General features: G+C 41.6%; 1 protein-coding gene across 1 annotated transcript; it reads right to left on the reverse strand.

The window, feature by feature from the left end:
• Positions 1-4,815: 4,815 nt before the first annotated feature.
• On the reverse strand, positions 4,816-5,849 carry LOC148011366 (uncharacterized). Its single transcript, XM_087670829.1, has one exon. It carries the CDS (start codon positions 5,761-5,763, stop codon positions 4,999-5,001), a length of 765 nt encoding a protein of 254 aa, XP_087526955.1. The 5' UTR covers positions 5,764-5,849; the 3' UTR covers positions 4,816-4,998.
• Positions 5,850-21,101: the final 15,252 nt, after the last annotated feature.

The following is a 21,101-nucleotide window of genomic DNA, read 5'->3' on the forward strand; positions in this document are numbered from 1 at the left end:
CATTCATTTCAGTCAGTGCAGATTTTCTTCCTTCATTCCCTGCTTTCTCTCTCTCCTCCTCTGTGTTCGTGTTCTTCCGTTGCGCACTCTCACAGAAGGGTTATTCACAAGGACATGAAATTTTCTCTGCTTTACTTAACAATTGGATTAAATTTTAATCGAATGTTTAAGTATGTGTTACACGTGAAATGCAACTAAGATTATTTCATATTTACAAGCCAAGGACCCGAGGAAATTAGTGGATGTCAAAGGCAAAGTTGTTTACCGCCTACTTGGATGCCACTTTTGAAGATATTGCTAACTCTAAGAGACCTTTCAAGTTTATCCTTCAAGATTGCCATAGTGTGGACGCCCACCAAACAATCAAGTTTTGATCAACTCAAGCATAGCTTAGTGACAGCACCAATTCTAAAACTCCTTGACTTGAGCAAGGAATTCGAAGTTGTCACAAATTCTAGCTCACTTGCACTAGGCTGTGTACTAATGTAATGTCATCCTATAGCATATTCTTCAAGGAAGCTAAAAACCCATGAGAAGAATAATGCTACTCATGACTTAGAGTTGCTAGCAGTTATTCATGCTCTCAAACTTTGGCGACACTATTTGTTTGGCAGCAAGTTCTCTTTGGTCATAGACCACAAGAGCCTCAAATCGAATAGATACTAAGTGGTATCCAGTGCCAAAAATTGGCCTAAGATATTTTATTAGCCATAACTGCTAGTTGGCGATACTAGAGATTTAGCATTTAATGGTTTTATGCCAATATGGGAGCTAAACAATACTCGCAAATACTTGGGAGATGAATTGGTCTAGCCAATTTAATTGTTGGTTAGTCAGACTAGTTTTCTAGATACTTAAATAATTATTAAACTAATTTTTAAAATTTTAAAGCTAAAAATTAATTTAATAATGCAGATAATGCTGAAAAGTGGGATTAGAAGGTTGCCACTTGGCAAAACTTCCCATGCAAGTGAGAAAGATATTTTTGAGGCTGGGGTAGAGAGAGAGAGAGGGTCATTCGAGCCATATGCAAGTAGAGAGAGATAGAGAGAAGGCTGCCATAGCTGCTATAACAATTGACAAGCCATTTCCAACCAACAAGATACCCTCTGAGAGCTGGTCACATGCCCTAAAAGGACTATAGTAGTAGGTGAGCAATTTGAGGGTTGTTTCAGCTAAAAAACATCATAATTGGTATGTTCCATCAATGGAGATAGCTTTTGTGGCCATCTAGACAGAGCAAAAGCTTATTTCTTCCCTTTTCTCGTGATGGAAGTCTAAATTTTCTCTCTATTCAACATTGGCTCTCATTCTCCAGCCATTTCCCAACCTTGCTCCGAAGATCTTAGGATTCTAATCCATGGAGGTAAAGAAATTGTGTTTTTCTCTATTGTAAGCCCTATTTAGCAGTAGAAAGTAAGGTTTGACAACAACCTTGGGAAGTATTCCAGGAGATTGAAGCCTCAAGACTTGAATTTTAAGGGCTAAGAATTCATTCTCAACAAGATTCAAGTGAGGGACCAACGGACATTCGAATTTGGGGCAAATTTTATTTCCCAAGGAGTTAGTGAAGGCCAATTGCCCGAGCAAATCAAGGGGCAAATCAATTTGAAGACTTGCTAGTCCTTAATGATAGCAAGGGGCTTTTGGATTGCGAAAGGGATTGAAAGAATCCCATTGTATTCAAACTCAATTGCAATTAAAGAAAGAGAAATACCAAAAGAAGCGTAAATTTTGGGGCCAACAAGGTATCTAATGTCTAAGATTAATTGGTAGATGTTTGTGTTTCAACATTTCATTAATTGTTGATGCTTGTAATTAAGTTGTAATTAGGTTATTACCACCCCTCGATGAAATGAAGACCGGTTTCATCCACAATATCGAGGGCTAAAATTATTATACTTCCCAACTAATATTAAACTCTTCTTAGGCCATACTTTAGAAAAACCATGTTGCCCTCTCCTTAAAAACCATTTTGGACCCCATGAATTAGCATAGTGCTCCTGGCAATCTCGGGATTGGCCTTGATGTCTTGGGTAATGCTTTGGTTTTTAGTTATTTCAATGATGCTTCAAGAGCCTCCATCCTAATGATGGGATTGGAGAATTTTAGAGGGATAAGCAATCCTGACTACATAATGTCTTGAAAAGTGACGTCTACATGCTTTGGTTATAAGAGTTATAGACAAATTCTTCCAAGGTCAAGTATTAAATCCACCTTTGTGGTCCTCTTCTACAATAGGCCCTAGGTGTATCCACTCTCTATGTCCATCATTTACAATATGATAGGCAGTGTTGAAGCATAATCATGTCCCTATTGCTTTGAATAGGGCATTCCACGATCATCACTAATAGTCTAGGGTAAGCCATGTAGTCTAAAAATTTCTTTAATAAATAGGTGAGAAATATCTAAAGACTGAAAGGTTTTCTTCATTGGAATAAGGTGTACCACCTTAGTAAGTAGATCCACCACCACTAGAATGGAATAATACTCTCATACAATGGGAAGATTGTAACAAAGTTTATATTGATACACTCCCACTTCATCAATGGTATGTCTAAGGGAAACGGTTTGCCTAGCACTTTTATTCATCTAGCGTTAATCTAATAACTAGGCAAATGCTCTTTTACATAACAGTTCTAGCCAATGATAGCTCTTCTTTAATGTAGTCAAGGTTTTTTTATTTCTTGGATGACTTGCTATTGGGCTTCCATACACAAACCTCTCATAAAATGAACTTCTTTAGTTTTGGATTCTTGGGAATTGCAAATTAGTGATTGAAACATCATAAAGAAGATAATTCTTGAATTTGGTCTTTTTTCTCTTTGAGAGGGATTTGATGAACGTAAACCAAATATTATCTCTTTATGAAGTTTGTCATTGGGGGTGGACTGCTTTACTAACTCTAGTGTGGGGTCATTGGGCATGGAGATTGCATTGATCAAAGCCTTTCGACTAAGGGTGTTAGGTTACCACATACTCCTTGCAAGCTAGTACTAGATATCGAAGTCGCATTCTAGAGGAATCTCTACCCATTCATATGTCAGATGTTGATGTTTGGTTGGGTGAAGATCCATCTCAAAACTTTTTGGTCGAAAGAAAAAACAACCAATGGGTATGATCTTCAACCTGATATCAATCTACAAATGCCAAACCATTTGATTAACTAGAGTGGTGAGGCATTCCCATCCCTCTATAAGGAGTTTCATGCCTTTCAATACATGGATGACAATGATAAAGTGGCGTGCGAAGGGCTGATCTAAGCTAAGGACGAACTACACTCGAGGAAGTCGCTAGTCACCACACGAACACCACCACTAGTGGGCGGGCAAATGCCTCCCAGCTCAGAATGGGATCCCCGTATAGCAAGATAGATCTATAAGAAAACTATGAATGGGTTCATAACTCACCCCGAGTCTTCATGTTTGCTCATACCGTTATGAAAATTGAGCTTGAGGCACATTGTTTAGTGAGTTAATCTTCTGCCCTTTGCTTGCAATGACCAGTTCATGGAGATTGAGTGAGTTAACCTTCTGAAAAGAGAATAACGCTTGCAATTACCAGTCTGTGGAGATTTTAGACTGTCAAGCTGTCTGCCAGCAGTTGTAAGCCTCTCTAAAAAAACCCTTTGGAGTGTCAAAAAACCTCTCTCTCTCTCTCTCTCTCTCTCTCTCTCTCTCTCCAATGTGCATGATCATCATTCCGTATTAGAATGACTGGAGCAGTGGGGTAAGCACGCCCCTATAAACAGTTTTGGTACTTGCCTTCTAAGATATAACAGAGGGCATGTTCTTGTCCGTGGATGAAACATTCCCAGATAGGGAGAAAGGATTAAGAAATGTTTAGCAGTTACTGCAATGAACGCAATCAACACTTCTTGGGACAAAGACATCAGCATCAAGTCAATCCAGTGCAAAAACCTATTACACATACAGTGTATAGTACTGATAATGTTTCAAGCTTCCTCCACTGAGTCCCAATCTGATGCTTTAGCTAGACATTAAAGTCCATCACCAGCTCTGTTTGGGCTATTTGTCTGCATATTGCACTATTGCTCCTTTGTTTGTTGAGAAAATAACTCGAGCCAATGCCAAACACTTTGGATGCATTTTGGCTTTTTGATTGAACTTGGGAAAATACGATGACAACAAAACAGCAGCCCATAACCAAAGATACTTAACACAAGAAGTTTTACACGAATTCCCACATTGTGAATAATGGCATCATCATGAGTTTCTGTGAGGGAGGGACTGCATACTTAGCTTAAAAGGTTTGGGGAAGGGGTTGCCAATCCCTGGCTAGGTATGCAGTGCCTCCCAAGCAAATGCTCATGATATTGAACATTGGAGGGGAAACAAGGGATAACCCCTTTTTCCGTATGGGAAATTGTTCAAAACTTCTTGTGTTATAGAACCAGTACATCTCAGTAAACTATCCAACTCTGCAAATCAGAAAACACATGATCTGTGTCTAGTACCCAAGAAAAGCAGCCGGTACGTTTGCCTGCTGCACTAGTATCATAGGGACATCATGATGATTGTGTTCCACTCGAACTACATATCCTATGTCATTTGGTCCAAATATTGCTTTTGAAATGCGAACATTCCACCAAGTTACCCCACTTTGCTAGTTATAAACCCAAAATGTGTGATGGAACACATTGCAATGTTATCCAGACTTACATTACACACACAAAGATCATTGGCCATAATACAACAGCAGCAAAATGCACACTCTCAACGTTGATACAGCCAAAAGTTGGCATGAATTAACATTAACATATCACACAAAGGCAACCTCATTAATAAAAACATAGAAATGGAATCAAAAAACTGGATGTTGAAATAAAGAATACAGCAACCATTGTAACTGTCAGAGGCATGACCAACTCTCTGAGTACTGGGAAGTTAGGAGTACATGGTAACTGCAGATTTGTATCTCTAACATGGTTAATAGGCCTGAGAACTACAAAAATAAAGCCGTGAAAAATGAGAAAGGTTATGCATTGTACAGACTTGCAATCTGAGCATTGGGATCATCAGCAGGGACCTCATCCTTTTTCCTGCCATATACATCAATACTCAAGTCCTGTTTGATGTTATCATCGTCAGTCACGACATGCTCCTTGTTGATGATTCTCTTATCCTGGAGCGAGAAGTTGAAATCCGACAGCACGGCGCCAGGGGCCACAATGTGCCGCAGGTTCTCGACAGCATGCTGGCGCTTCCAGGTTCGGGCAGAGCACCTGGCGCGGAAGTTGAACTCGCTGCAGAACTCAGCGCCGGCGAACTCGGCAGGGAGGAGCGAGACGTCCTGCTTAAGGGCCACACCTAGGGTTGTGGCTGTGATGTGCTTGTACGACGTGGCACCGCCGGTCTCCATGCACTCGACAGCACTGGCGTTGAGCGGCTCTACAAGGAAGGCGTCCTGGAGCTTGCCGGAGGACTCATCCTGGCGGAAGCAGTGAGCAACGCCGACGACAAGGTAGTCGTCATCGCTCCATTCAGGGTCTTGCCCGATGGGGGAGTCGGCGGCGGCTCGGACGGCGGCGGCAGCTGCGCGAGGGAGGGGGGGTGGAGCCCTCCTCCTGACGGAGGGCATGGCCGAGAAGAAACAGGACCTCAGAGAGGCAGAATTCGAGGAGGAGCAGGAGGACGAGGGTATGGATGCGGCGCGGTTCACTGCATGTGCTCGAGTGTGGACCTGCTCTCCTTTGCATCCGTAAGGCAATAGGACTGCCTCCATGGATGCAGCCATGGCCATGTCTTCGATATGCAGCAGCAAATGCAGAGAGAGACTGAGAGAGAGAGAGAGAGAAGATATTTGATGTACATAGGTAGATAGTCTTTCCTTTGGCAGGATTTTTCTAAGGCCTTTTTGCTTTTGGGGGCATGGATTTTCAGGATAGAGAACCCTATCCACTAACAAACCCTCTCTCCAACATTTTATTTACATCTAAGGCCACTTTCAGAGGCATCCACACATCCTCAAGCTACAGGGCAATAAGCAGACGTGTTGTTCATGAGGTGAAAGGACAAAGTGTTCCCAGATAAAATTTTTGACAGGCCTGGTTATAGCGCCTAGGGTTGCGCATTAGCAAAAGATTAATGTTTGAGGAAATTAAACTGTTGATTCCGCCAATAAAAGACACTACCATTTCCAAGACGCTAATGATAAGTTGACAATTGTAAAGTGGTTCATCCACTATATTTATTTTCTTCCATAAGGTGTGAAAACCCACTCGACATTGCTTTTAGGAGGCATCTCACCCCACATGTAAAGTGGTTCGTCAACTATATTTATTTTCTTCTGTAAGGTGTGAAAACCCACCGGACATCAATTTTAGGAGGCACCTCACCTGTTTGGATGGGTCTAAAACCAGCCTAAATCCCCATTTTTCAAACTCACACTAGACAAGGCAAACCTTGTCTCCACTAGGCCCAAGGTTCGCAATCAGTTGGGGCACTGCTGGGAAGCCCATAAAGACTAATCCACACGTGTGACGAGATTTTTAATGGAATAATTTATGGATGTGAAAGCATAAAATGTTATCTTAGCCAATGAAAAAATTTGCATGTGTGAAGCTGGAAGCAAACTTTTTTGAACAATGTTTACCCCAATGATTGGAAAAGGTTCATAGATTGTGATCTAGTGCCAAACCCCAAAGCATGTAAACCTACAGATTTTTGAGGGGGTTGGATTCCTAGTAGCAAACTCCAACCTGGTGGAGATAGATTCACACCTGCTCCCACTAGCACCAGGTTGGCAACCTAGATGGGAACTAGTTTGATAATTTACAAGCATTAGGGGAGATTTGGACTCAAGTTTGGACCTTTTAGTTTTTGAGAGAGAAAGCCTCTCAACCAATAGGGCAAGAGCTACTATTACAGTAAAATGGGATTTTTCAATTTTGAAGTCTTTTATTTCCTTTATATATATATATATATATATATATATATATATATATATATATATAGGTAGTTTTAGAGAACAAATTCATGAAGGCACAAGAAACAAGAGGTATTGGTACAATTAAAGACACTAAATGGAGACATTTCCTATCAATCTTGCAGTCTCCCATTCATTTTCTTGAATTCTTGAATAATATACTTGAATGTTTTCCGTCCGTTGTACTATCCCTCTCCTTTTTAAGAAAATCTCAAATAGTTTAGCAAAGTGCATGCACTCCCTTCATTTTTGCACAAGATTTTCTATTCTCTCTTTTCACTCAACATCTTCCTCTGCTTCACCTTCTATGTCAATGAAAGTGTCACGTCCTTAGCATCCTTCTTCTTCCATTAGAGCAATGGAGGCTTCATGTCCTTAGTGTCCTTCCTCTTCTATCAAAGTAATCATAATATATAACAATTTTGATCTTGACAACAATAGGTGGATTCCTACTACCATCTCTATTGGTACTCGGGTTATGTTGCAAACAAAGAAGAGGAGAAGACATGGAAATGAATTCATTAACACTTACAAGGGACGAGTCAAGGATTTCAAGCTCGAAGGATTAGGGAAAAAATGCATATATGCACTTAGAACTGCGCTTGCAAAACTGGCCCATTGATATGTCATGCCATAAACCAAACTATAAGTTAAAAAATTTTCAATAGCCTTCAAACTGGTTTTATGTTTCAGGAATTTGCTGAAGTTTGTTTATGTTTGTAGATATATATCCATCAAACCTCAAAGATTGGCAATCTATTGAAAGCATAGTTGGAATCTTTGATATATTTCATGGCTCTATTGCCAAGCAACTGTACAAAGTCACCTCAAACAAGTCATTAACTAAGGAACTTGGGGTTTTCTTTTATGACAAATTTTACAATGCACCATCATCAAGCATGACAAGATTTGGATCTCTCAAGCCTCTTTCACTCCTAGCTCTAGATAGTGCAGAGTGGCCAATTCCAAAATAGAAAACATGTGAATCTTTTATATTAAATAGTTATGCACATATTCAAATATATCTATGACCTAATGTAGTGAGTCAACAAGTGAAGATCACAATCTTGATGCCATTACATGTTTTTGTGGACTTCTTTTATGATGAGGAATTTTGGAAAACATATTCAATGTTCGTATATGCAAATCAACGAAATGCATGGACTTCTTAGGTCAAAGCTAGGATACAAAAGAAGTTTGTGGGATTGCATCCAAAGTGGAATGGAAATCCATTGTTTGTAAGTATATGATTGCAACACAAAATTTTATTTTGACTTTCTATTACATGAGATGGCATTTATGTGGATGGAAAGATTGTAGTAATTGATCAAGACTTACAGGATGACATTGATAATCCTATGACAATGTTAGAGGTTTGCTTAGGGGATGAGCTCTTAACTATGCTCAATGTAAGGGCAAAGGTCTCTTTAGTCAAGTGTGAATGGACCTAGCAAACAAGGACCTAAATATCCCTACTACTTATTCGTTCAAGTGCAATAGTTATTACAAGGTAAATAGAATATGTAATCCAAAATTGTGGTACATTGTCTAAGATACATTTTTTAATTTGCTAATAATGTTAATCATGGTGAACCTTATGTGCAGGTACCCTAGAGAAAAGAGAGAAATACTTTATGTAGGCACTTCCCACTAAACAAAGTTTCATCTTGCCACAACTTATCCAATAGAAATACAAATGCAATAGTTGTAAACGAGACAAAAAGTAATACATAAATAATTTGAATTCCATTTCCAATTATGGTGATTTGATTACAAAGCTATGTTGTATATGCAAGAGGGAAATTTTTTATTTAATATTTTGGCATATTTACAATCTCTGCATTCTCTATGTATCCAAACTTGGTGCATTTGAAGTCTCATCTACAATGTCAGTTAGGTCCAAATCATCTAAGTCTATAGTATTCCAATGGGGTTTTGGCCTTCTGACTTCTATAGGTATTTGGCGCAACAATGGAGGCACATAGGTAAGTGGTATGGAAACATCTCAATGTGATGTGTGGTTGATGAGATTTTCAATTGTCTTTACTCTAAACAGAAGGTCGTCATATGTATAATTTATTAAGTGATCACCCTGCATAAAATCATACAAAATGCATCTAAGTATAAATTCATAAACAGTATGTGCTGCTAAATTAAGAAAGACTAAACTTACATCTCTTCTTTGTACCCCTACTAGATGTTTCAGGAGTAGTTTGACATTGTAGCAAGCTCTTCACCCGCAACTGTGGCCATTACCCTACTCTAACACTTTGCAATTGATTATCTTTGTATTCTCCAACATTTTGTGGTCTTGAACCATAGCCTCAAATCCCTTGATAAGTTTCTCAATAGATCTGTTTTAGTAAAGGAAAACAAGGTTAGTGCCTCCCTTTCTCCCCCTCTCGCTCTTCCTTTCATAGGCTTAAAGAACTTACTTCTTTCTCCCCATCTCCCTCTCCCTTTCATGGCAACTTCTTTACATTATCATGATATTTGTCTGTTGAATTGACAAGAAAGCATCTCCTTGTCTGAATGTCATACACTATTAGGCTTCAATGAGATCTACAAGTCAAGGAGGAGAAACAATTATGAGAAAAAATATATTTGAGATAACTTAGAAGAAACACACCAAAGAGTTCCTTACCTCTCTTTTTATGGCATCACAATATACTGTGCAAGATCCAAATTACAATCTTTGTACCACATGCACACATCTGCAAGGGATGTTCTCTCTTGGATCAACATTGTAGATAGGAGAGAATCTATGCTGAAAACCTTCTCCTGTATATGAAAAGGAAGGTTTACAAGAGTTAAGCTACAAAAGCAAATAAATAGTAGTTTCAAGCTCATTTGCTCATAACAAAAGCATGTAAAAATTTTCAAAGTTTATGATTTCACAACATACCTTAAGACGACGTTTATTACATGATCATTGATCTCCTTGTGAAGTTCTACAAGGACAAGAGTATCATCACTAAAGTGAATGGCACAAATCTGTTCCTGCTACTAGTTTGGCCTTTTAAGAGGCAGCACAATATCAAAGCATAGGTTGAGCATCTCTAGGGCTTTAGGTTCTCCTCGTGCATGCTAACATGCCCTTCTCTAATCTCTCGGGCCTCTCTCTCCCCCACCTTTGTCTCACTCATCTCCCTTTGGTCTTAGCTTATTCTCTTAGCACATCTAGCTTTGTATTTTGGGGATGTGAGGATCCCGTGACATCAATCACCTTCACCTTTTTGCTCTTTTTTAATGGGAGGGGTCTCCAAAATTCCCTTCATTTTTCTACCACTGATGCCATTTGGGCTCAGTAATATATCATATCTCAACCTCAAAAGCCTAAGGGATGTGAAGTCCCTTTTCATAACTATGACCCTAATGCGCATGAGTTGCCAAAATGTATGCATCTTGGAAGAATTCAATCAGAAAGTCTTTAGCAGCTTCATGTAAGCAATCTAGTGTGGACAAATGCCAGTGGAGTCTAGATTGCACACTTTTTAATATCTTTTACAACCCTACTGAATGGAAGCTTTGGCAATGGCAAGCTCATGGACATTCATAATCCTCCTTAGCTCCTTAAGGACATGGGCATGCTACTAGTATTGCTTCGGTGGAGCTTTGGCTTGCAATGTAGGCATGCTCTCCCTAGTACTAGAACCAGCATAATGCAAAGGGGGCAGGGGTTCTAGAATTAGGAACCCCCTTGGTGTTATGTGTCTCTAGCCCAGGGGAAGGGAGAACCACGCAATGTGAGAGCAAGGATTTCCAAAATTAGGAATCCCCCCTTGTGTTGTGTGGCTCGCTCGGGGGGGGGGGGGGGGGAGGGGAGGCGACCAAACAATGTGAGGGGAGGGGGAAGGGGCGACTACACAACACGAGGGGGGCCTCCTAAAATTAGGAGCCCCCTCCCTCTGGTCCCCTCGCATTGGTCACCCCCTCCCCCCTACAACGGGGGCCACACAGCATGGGGGGATCCTAAAATTAGGAGGCCCCCCTCATATTGTTCAGTCCTCCCCGATAGGAGCCACACAACACGAGGGGGGGCTTTCTAATTTTGGAAACCCCCCCCCCCCCCCCCCCCCCCATGTTATGCAGTTCCCCCCTCTCCCACAACAAGAGCCACACAATGTGAGAGGTGTGGGGAGGGAGGGTCTGCACAACGTTGTCAAGATTGTGGGAGAGAAGGAAGGAGTCTCACTTCAAGCTTTCTTGCTTGCACAATGGGGGAAGACACACAAGGGTGGAGGTTGAAAACAGTTTTCCTCTTCTTAGTTGTGTAAGCCAAAAGAACTCTAGTACAAAGAAAATAGAAGAACCCTAGATATGGGTCTCAAACCAAACTCAACTAACTAAGGTGGCATACTAACTGAGCCACGAACTAGAGTAGATAAGGATAGCTATCATGTAGCTATTATTCAGGGGCGGTGTACCAACCGCATCTGCAACTGACAAGTCGGTGACATAAATACACAACGGTCACCCTGGCGTATCACGAGTGGAGCTCGATATCTCAACACTCTCCCTCGAGCTCAATCCCAATTCCTGCACACCAAGCAGGTCTCTGAACTTGCGCAGCTTCTCTACGCCCAATGCCTTCGTGAATATGTCAGCTACCTGATCCTCTGTGCTGACGTAAACTAGATCAATAAGACCTAGTAAAACCCTCTCTCGCACATAGTGATAATGCACCTCAATGTGCTTTGTTCTAGCATGATAGACTGGAATAAAGTAGCTTATGCAACCAAGCTACCTCACATGCAGCCATTGCTGCACCCCTGTACTCAGCCTCTGTGCTCGACAAGGCAACTGTAGGCTGTTTCTTGCTGCTCCAAGTGACTGCAGCACTCCCAAAAGAGAACACGTATCCACTGGTAGACCGTCTATCAGAAATACTACCAGCCCAATCAGCATCAGTGTATCCATGCAACTGTATCTGAACCCCAGTCTCATAAAATAGTCCATACTGCAATGTGGACTTCACATACCTGAGTATGAGTTTAGCCGCATCCAAATGTGGTTTCCTTGGAGCTTGCATAAACTGACTTACCAATCCAATAGCATAGCTCAAATCTGGCCTGGTAATAGTCATATAAATCAAACTTCCTACTATGCGTCTGTACATAGTAGGGTCTTCTAGAAGCTCACCTGCATCTGTGCTCAGCTTCACATTTTGCTCCAAAGGAACTGAAATAGGCTTACAGCCTGTCATCCCATATTTGGACAGCATGTCCAATCCATACTGCCTCTGCAAGAGCTGTATCCCACTTGGTGATCTAATCACCTCAATGCCCAAGAAATAACGCAGCTCTCCCAAATCCTTCATCTCAAACTTCTGCTTCAATAGCATTTTCACATGAAGGATATCTTCATCACTGTCACCTGTCATAATCAAATCATCAACATAAATGACAAGTAGCATAATACCTTTCTCTGTTTTTCTCACATAAAGTGAGAAATCTGCCTTGGAAATCTGAAAGCCAATAGTGACAAGATACTGTCCTATCTTGTCAGACCATGCTCTAGGTGCTTGCTTCAAGCCATACAAGGCTTTCTTCAACCTACAAACAAACTCAAGATGAACAGCATGCACATAACCTGGTGGCTGCTCCATATAGACCTCTTCTTGCAAATCACCATGCAAGAAGGCATTCTTTACATCCATCTGATGTAAAGACCATCCCTTTGATACAGCCAAAGCAATGAATGCTCTTACGGTTGCCATCCTTGCAACCGGACTGAATGTTTCTTCATAGTCAATGCCATATGTTTGTGCATACCCCTTGACTACTAATCTTGCCTTGTATCTATTCACAGAACCATCTGCATTGTGCTTCACCTTATAAACCCACTTACAGCCAATTGCATTTTTACCTTTAGGCAAAGGTACCAATTCCCATGTAGCATTTGCTTCCAAGGCATCCATTTCTTCATCCATGGCTTTCTCCCATTTTTCTTTTCCCATGGCTTCCTCAAAAGAAGTGGGTTTTGGTTCCTGTATCACTTTAACCATATATGCATAGTGAATGGCTGTAAATCCATCATATTTCAGCCTATCCACAGGATACCTAGCTCTCGTAGACCTGCGCAAAGTAGGTTCACTCCCAGGTGCTCTCAAAACATCCCTGGTCGTCCTTACTCCAGGTGTAACAATAGAAGGAATACCCAACTCATCATCAATGCTCTGTTCTGAGCCACTGGATTCACCATCCACATAAGAGTGACCTGCATTCACATCAAACATGGGCTGATCAACCTTCTCTTTTCCTTTTCGTGATACCTGCATACCACTATCTGCATTGCTTTGAGAAGAATCTCCTGATCTCAATCTGCCTGTCCATGGCGAAGAATGTGAACCACTGCTAGAGGACGCTCCAGGTCCACTAATATTTTGTGACTGCTGCTGTGAATTCTGTGCAGCATTACCATTTTGTGCATCTACATCATCAATCACATTTACTGGTTTATACCAGCTACTCATCTCATCCAAAACAACATCTCTGTTCACTGTAAACTTACGAGTAGAAGGGTTATAGCATCTATACCCTTTTTGCTGCAGAGAGTAACCAATAAAGATGCACTTCTCAGCTTTTGGATCCAACTTGGATCTCAACTCATCTGGCACATGTACATAGGCAATGCAACCAAAAATTTTCAAATGAGAAATATCTGGTTTCCTACCAGTATACCTCTCCTCTGGAGTCATCCCATGTATTGCTGCAGTGGGAGTCCTGTTCATTATATAGACAGCTGTAGCAACTGCTTCAGCCCAATAAAAATCTGGCAAGTCTTTTTCATTGAGCATTGCACGAGATACCTCTCCAATATGCCTGTTTTTCCTTTCTGCAATTCCATTTTGTTGTGGGGTATAACTGCATGAATATTGCTGCTTTATGCCATGCTCTTGTAAGAACTTTGCAAACTCATTTGAGAGGTACTCTTCCCCTCCATCTGACCTTAGGCATTTTATTTGCAGACCTGTTTCTTTTTCAGCCATAGCTTTAAGGGTTTTGAAATGCCCAAAAACTTCACTTTTCTTTTTCATAAAATACACCCAAACTTTTCTGCTATAGTCATCAATAAAAGTGACAAAATAATGACAGCCTCCAAGAGATGCAACTTTAGTAGTCCACACATCAGAGTGGATTAATTCCAATGGCTTCTCACTCTCTTGAACATGTCTAGGAAATGGTTTCCTTGCCTGTTTTCCAAACTGACAGGCTTCACATACCTTATTCATTTCTGCAACCTTGAATTTTGGCAATCCTGCAACAATATTTTGGGCCTGCATTGATTTAAGTCGCTGTACATTAACATGACCAATGCGTTTATGCCAGATATCAATATCTGCAACTACACCGGTCCCATGTGCAAACATTGCTGCACTCAATTCAGACATGTCTGCATCCAACGTAAACATTCTTCCCTTCTTCTTTCCTTTTGCTATCAAGCGACCTTTATTTTTCATATCCTCAAGAAAGCATCCATGAGGATTAAATCTGACCTGCAAGCCCTGCTCAACCATTTGACCGACAGAAACCAGATTCTTGGTGATATTCGGGACATGAAATACATCGGACAGGTATTTCTTTTTCCCATCCTGCATAGACAAATGAATTTTTCCAATCTGCACAATAGGATGTGCAGTATCATCACCAGTCTCCACAAATCCTGGTTTTTCCATTTTCCTTGCATCCTCCATCCATTCTGCATGACCTGTCATATGGTTTGATGCACCTGAGTCAACATACCATACATCGTTGCTTTCTTCTGCACTTGTCACAGAATTGTTCATGTGCTGCACCATAAACAGATGCTCATTTCTGTCATCACCCTGTCTACTAGAGGATGCATAATTTCCTTGTTGCAGTTTTCCATTCATGATGTCATTCTGCTTTTTATAGCAGTCTTTAGCCATATGACCCATTTTACCACAATAGTAGCATTCAATATTACTGTTTGCATTTTGACCTCTTTGCCATCCACCACGACCTCTTTGGCTCCCCCTGCCTCTAGAGTTACCACGTCCTCCTCCATAGGACTGGTTTTCTTGAGTTTGCTGCATATTTTGATTTCTGCCACGGCCTCCCAATCGGCCTCCTCTACCTCTGCCTCTACCTCTTCCAGCATTTGAGTAGAAGACAGCTTCTTTTGAAGTTCCTCCTGAAGAAGATGCACCACCATTTCTTTGCTCCTCAGAAATTAGAAGAGCAATCAGCTCCTCAAAATCAGGAAATCTTTCACGAACTGAAATGGATGTCCGAAACTGTGCATAATCCTTTCCTAGACCATTCAAGGTCACGGAAACTAAATCATCATCTTCCACTGGCGACCCAATGGAAGCAAGTGCATCTGCAATCTTCTTCACCTTCATGTGGTAGTCGTTGATGCTCATACTTTCTCTTTGCACATTATGCAACTCTTGCTTGAGCTGCATTTTCCTGGCTTGCGTATTTGTGCTATACATTTTTGACAAAGTATCCCATGCCTCCTTTGGCGTACTTGCATCCTGAATATGCACAATCATAGAGTCTGAAATACTGATAGACAGCCAATACATAACTTTCCTGGCTCTTTCATGCCATGTTTTGAATGCCTGCATTTGCTGTTGATTGGGAACATCAGGAAGAACTGGTTCTTCTTCATTTCCTGCAACAAATTCCCAATATCCTTTTCCCATAAGAAAATTTGTCATTCTAAACTTCCATGCTTGGAAGTTGTTCTTGTCAAGCTTTTCAGTGACAATCTGTGAGAGAGAATCAGACGCCATTACAAAACACTGCAAAAAATTCTGTCACTGCAAAGAACACAGCTTCAGCCTCACAAAGGCAAATCTGTAAAACTGATGAAAGTGGTATTTGACCACACAGTCACTTCCTAGTGATGATTTTGCAACAACAGGCAACAGGGATGATTCTGTAACTCCCAATGTCTCTGTGCACAAGCATACGATGCAATTTCTACAGTAACTTTTCACCGACCTGTAGAACAGTGGCTGCACAGCATAAAAATGGACCTTTTCCTGAGTGCGTGCAGAAAACTTCCGCCTCCAAAACAGGCCCTGAAATGGCCTCAAATAAAAAAAAACAAGGTCAGCAAGGGCTAAAGCCCTATCCCACAGCATATACTGCCCTCTTGCTTCACCACGAAGGGCGTCTCAACCTGAGACAATGCAATCCTGCAATTTCCGGCTGTGCTACCTGCAGAGATCTGCTCCCAAAACAGAGAATGAAAGCAACACTACTCCTCTTACCAGAACACCGCGATCTTGGCTTGCTTTCTTGAGCTCCTTACCACGAACAAGGCTCTGATACCATGTCAAGATTGTGGGAGAGAAGGAAGGAGTCTCGCTTGAAGCTTTCTTGCTTGCACAATGGGGGAAGACACACAAGGGTGGAGGCTGAAAACAGTTTTCCTCTTCTTAGTTGTGTAAGCCAAAAGAACTCTAGTACAAAGAAAATAGAAGAACCCTAGATATGGGTCTCAAACCAAACTCAACTAACTAAGGTGGCATAGTAACTGAGCCACGAACTAGAGTAGATAAGGATAGCTATCATGTAGCTATTATTCAGGGGCAGTGTACCAACCGCATCTGCAACTGACAAGTCGGTGACATAAATACACAACGGTCACCCTGGCGTATCACGAGTGGAGCTCGATATCTCAACAAACGTGAGGAGGGGGGTCCCAAAATCTTGAGCTCCCCCCCTCACATTGTGTGGCTTTTGCTACCCCATGCCTCGCCCTCGCATTGTGTGGCTTCCGCCATGGGTGGCAGAAGCCGCACAATGCAAGGTGGGGACCTTGAGATTTTGGGACTTCCCCTCCTCGCATTGTGTGGGTCCCAAGGGGTTCCCTCATACTCAAACAACATGGGGGGGGGGGGTCCAAAAAGTAGAAATTCCCCCTCGTGTTGTGTAGGGCTTGGCCAATGGGAGAGACTCATTGTAGATTAGTGCCAAGAATGTCTAGGATGATGCTGCTATGGAGGTCCAAGAGGCATGCAACGTGCAAAATGAAGTTTTGACTTTGAACTTTGGGCTATATAAGGTGATTGCATGTGTTGATGTCAATCAATGCCACCTTAGCAAGAAACATTCGCCCATGCATGTGAAGATTAATGATGCACGTACATGCCACATGTCCACTATTGAGGTCTCTTTGGATGTTTGGAAATGATTACATACGTACCCACCATAGGTGCGATACCCAATGCTATAAAGGCCCGAGTGAGGGGCACATTTGACCCTCCATTTTCATACACACACACACTCTCTTGTTCCACTCTCATGCTCTCTTTGCCTCAACTTGTGTTGTGCACCCACCATCTTCTCTTCCTCTTGCTATCGAAGGCCCACCCTCTTCTCTCTCTCTTGCTATCAAAGGCCCGTCCTCTTTTTCTCCTTAGGCAAGGCCCTTAATGCATTCTCTTTTGGACTATTATTATTGTTTTGGTATCTTTTTATTGTCTCTTTAGGGCTATTTGTCTCCCCCATGTGAGGGACCCAGGTAATGCGAGGGGGGGAGGACCTGCAAAATTCAAGGGGGGAGGGGGGATCTTAAAATTTTGCATCCCCACCCCCCTCGATTTGTGCAAGTCTTGACGCTCCCCCCCCCCCCCCCCCCCCCCCCCACACACACACACACACATCAAGGAAGAAGAGACTACTTTTGTGGATTAAACATCTACTAATATCATATTATAGAATTTGGGAATCTCCCAAGTTTCACTTTCAAATAAGGAGTGAATATTTGACCAAGTGGCTAAATCTTAACCCCATATTTGAGAGTGGGACTTGGGGGGATTGCTTATATAATATCTAGGAAAAATTTCAGCTTCAAGTAAGGGGATAAGATTTGACAATGTGCCCAAATATTAATTACATTGTTGGGGGTAAAGGTGTCTCCACCTAGCCACCCGTGTATTACTACACTGACAGTACCCGCACCTGCACACTACAGGCAGTGGGCACCTATCACATCACTTTATTCTTTATTCTTTTAGTGATAGATGAATAAAGGGAAGGCCGGTCACACATTGTGACTGTTGGAGTTTCCACATTGTGAGCCTCTCTCTCTCTCTCTCTTGCTCTTGCTCTCCTGCCATAGCTCTCCCATGCAAGCTTTGATCCTTCTCACCTTTCAACTGGTATCAAAGCATGGTTTCTTGAGCATTCGAGCGTGGTTTGTGACTCCATCAACATCCCATTGAATCCCTACACCATTGGTGCATTCTCCTGGCAGCCATATCCGACTCCTTCAAGCTCTGATAACTCCCTGGCTTCCCAAGCACCTACCCAGCCCATTTGGGCACCCTCATGGCAATCCTTCAGAGGTATTGAAGCATTCGTTTGAGTGTTTATTTCAGTTTGCAAGGTACAGCAGGAAGGGGCAGCCATAGCTCCAACCATTGGAGCTCCCCCATTTCATATCTTGGCTCCTACTTGATTAGGCTTGACAAGGCTTTGTGTAGGCCTTCTTTAGGCCCTATTTGAGCCCCCCTTCCACCCCATTAATGCCACATGGACTAGTAGCATACCCAACAATATCAGCCTTGTTTGTGCCAACTTGAAGACTTGTAAAATTTCATTTTCTACTTCAGCCCTCCCTTGGCACTCATTGACAGCTTGAAAACACTTCATTTGGCACTTTGGGAACACCCCCTTGATGCTCAGCATTGGTGGTTTATCATTGGCATTGATTTGTGGACTAATTGACCTCAATCCAGGACTGTTTTCCACAGTCCACAGGTAGCCACAAACAATGTTACATCAGCACTTTATGTTTGTGCTTGGATAACATTGACATTTGATGCCCGATCGTGGTCCTCGAATGTTAGGGGAATGTATGCCTATTGATTGGCCATCATTTGGAGCCGATTTAGTGGCTTGAAATACTCAGTTTTACACATAAATCACTACTGTACACTCCAAGGATGAAGCTTATTTAGTCACTTTATGCTTTGCCTATTGGTCACATGGGTGCTTCCCGAGTGTTTCATATGACTATTGGGATGCAAATGAAGGTTGGCAAATGCTTTGGATGGTTTTGGAATGTATTTTGATCCTTGTTTGAGCTTTGTATTGGTTGGCATTTACTTGACATTGGTCTACACTGGCATGCTTTGTAACAAAGGTTATACCTATGGTCTATGTATGACTCGTTGGTACATGCTTAATGCTTATGTTACCTACACATGCTAGTTACATTGTTTGGACTTGAATGCTACTGGAGCTTCATTTGGGGTTGACTTTGGATATTTTGGGGCTTATTTTGGTCTTTCTTTGGCTCGTCAGAGATTGATTGGGATTGTCTTCATGACATTGGATGCTATCATTGGATACTTGACCGCTCATATGCTCTAGATGTCTTACTAATGTATGATCTTGGATACACCGTCAGTGGTGCTCTAACATGCTTTGTTTGAGATTATTTGCTTGACACTTACATCTTTTGTGCCAGTGGAAGTGTCTTTGTATGCTTATCAAACATTGAGAAATGTGGGTTATGCATATTGAGCTTTTGGATCTTTGAGACTGAGATCTCCTCGTGGATGATGTATGGTTGATATACCTTGGTCTGTGTAGATGTACTTGGGCTAATTTGGCTTTATATTCATTGAGTAGACACCGACTTGTGTCAGGTCTTGGCAATGGTATGTACATTTTGCCTTGTTGAGTGAGGGGTGTACTGACTTTATTGATGGACTTTGTTTGACATGCTTGGGTGTTGGTTCATGTTAGTTTAACTGTTACATACTTTTTAATGCCCGCTTGATGCTGGTTTTGCATTGGCAATCAGTGGTTGAGATATTGTTTATTACCTATTGCCAACTCTCATTGTACATTGCTGCAAATTATTATAGCAAGCATATATCTCCGGACTGTGATGTATTTTTCATGTTGAATCATCTTGATTTGATCTACTTTTGATGGTACTTGGTGGGAAGCATCATTAAATACTTGTTTCTTGCCATTTTGCCTTGGTTTTGGTGGTTTTTTAGTCATTTTCTGCAATTTATAGCAAGTAGTTTTGAACCATCTGCACTGTTTCAGCTTGCAGTATGCCATCTTCTTCCATAACAGTGCTATCTTCAACATCATTAAGCTTGATGGTATGAATTATGCCTATTGGAAGAGCCAAGTTTGACAAGTATTCGCACAGAAATCATAGATAAAGCCACTAAGGTTGAGTGGAGAGCAGCTTGAAACTATGACTAATGACAAATGGATAGAGCTTGATGAGTTATGCAAGCTCACCCTCATCTTGTTTCTCACTGAACAGGTGCATTATGATGTGGTTGAGGAAGTACAGAGTGCTTGGCAGCTTTGGGATAAGATCAAGAACCTCTATGACAAGCAAAGTCTTGCAAGTCAAATGTATTGAGACTGAAACAACTTATGGATTTTTGTATGAAAGAGAATGTGACCATCTTAGCTCATCTGAGCTAGTTTCATGCTATTCTTAAGAACTTGGTTTTGTAGGGCATCGATTTCAAAGAGGATGTCACTCCATTGTTCTTGCTTGGAACTCTTAATGAGTCTTGGGATGTATTCCGCACTGCCTTATGTGCTTCTACCACTACTTTGAAGCTATCTGATGTTGAGAGCTCTCTTCTGTAGGAAGAGATAAATCGTAAGAATTTGGATGTCTCTCGTGTGTCTCATGCTTTGACAGTTAGAGGCCGAAATGATGGAAATGCAAAGAATGATTGTGGTGATGGCCATGGACGAGATGCACAGAAATCTCAATCCAAGTCATGCAATAAGTCTCGTGGGAGAAATGCAAAGCAAACTTGTCATCACTACGGAACGAAAGCCCACATAAGGCCATAGTGTCATGAATTGCGTAATGAAAGGCGCAAAGACAAGGGGAAAGAGAAAGAGTAGGAATAGTCTTTTGATTGCAACATAGTACATGCTAAGTCAAGTGTTAAAATTGAAAAGATCAATGTTATGCAGCTCGAGGATAGTGATGGGGTTTATATCCTTGCAGCAGCTTCATCTAGTGTGATAGATTATTTTTGACACCGAGAAGTGCTTAAAAATAGACAAAATTTCCGAATTTCAAGGGAAAAATAGACTTCGACGAAAGCGATAGTGGCAATCAGTATGATTTTAATCGGTAATGCCCAAACAGTTCTTAAAAGACCCAGTGGA

The sequence above is a fragment of the Lygodium microphyllum genome, chromosome 28, assembly GCF_053477565.2.
Source record: "Lygodium microphyllum isolate KBCC chromosome 28, Lygodium_microphyllum_v1.1.10, whole genome shotgun sequence".
Taxonomy (NCBI): domain Eukaryota; kingdom Viridiplantae; phylum Streptophyta; class Polypodiopsida; order Schizaeales; family Lygodiaceae; genus Lygodium; species Lygodium microphyllum.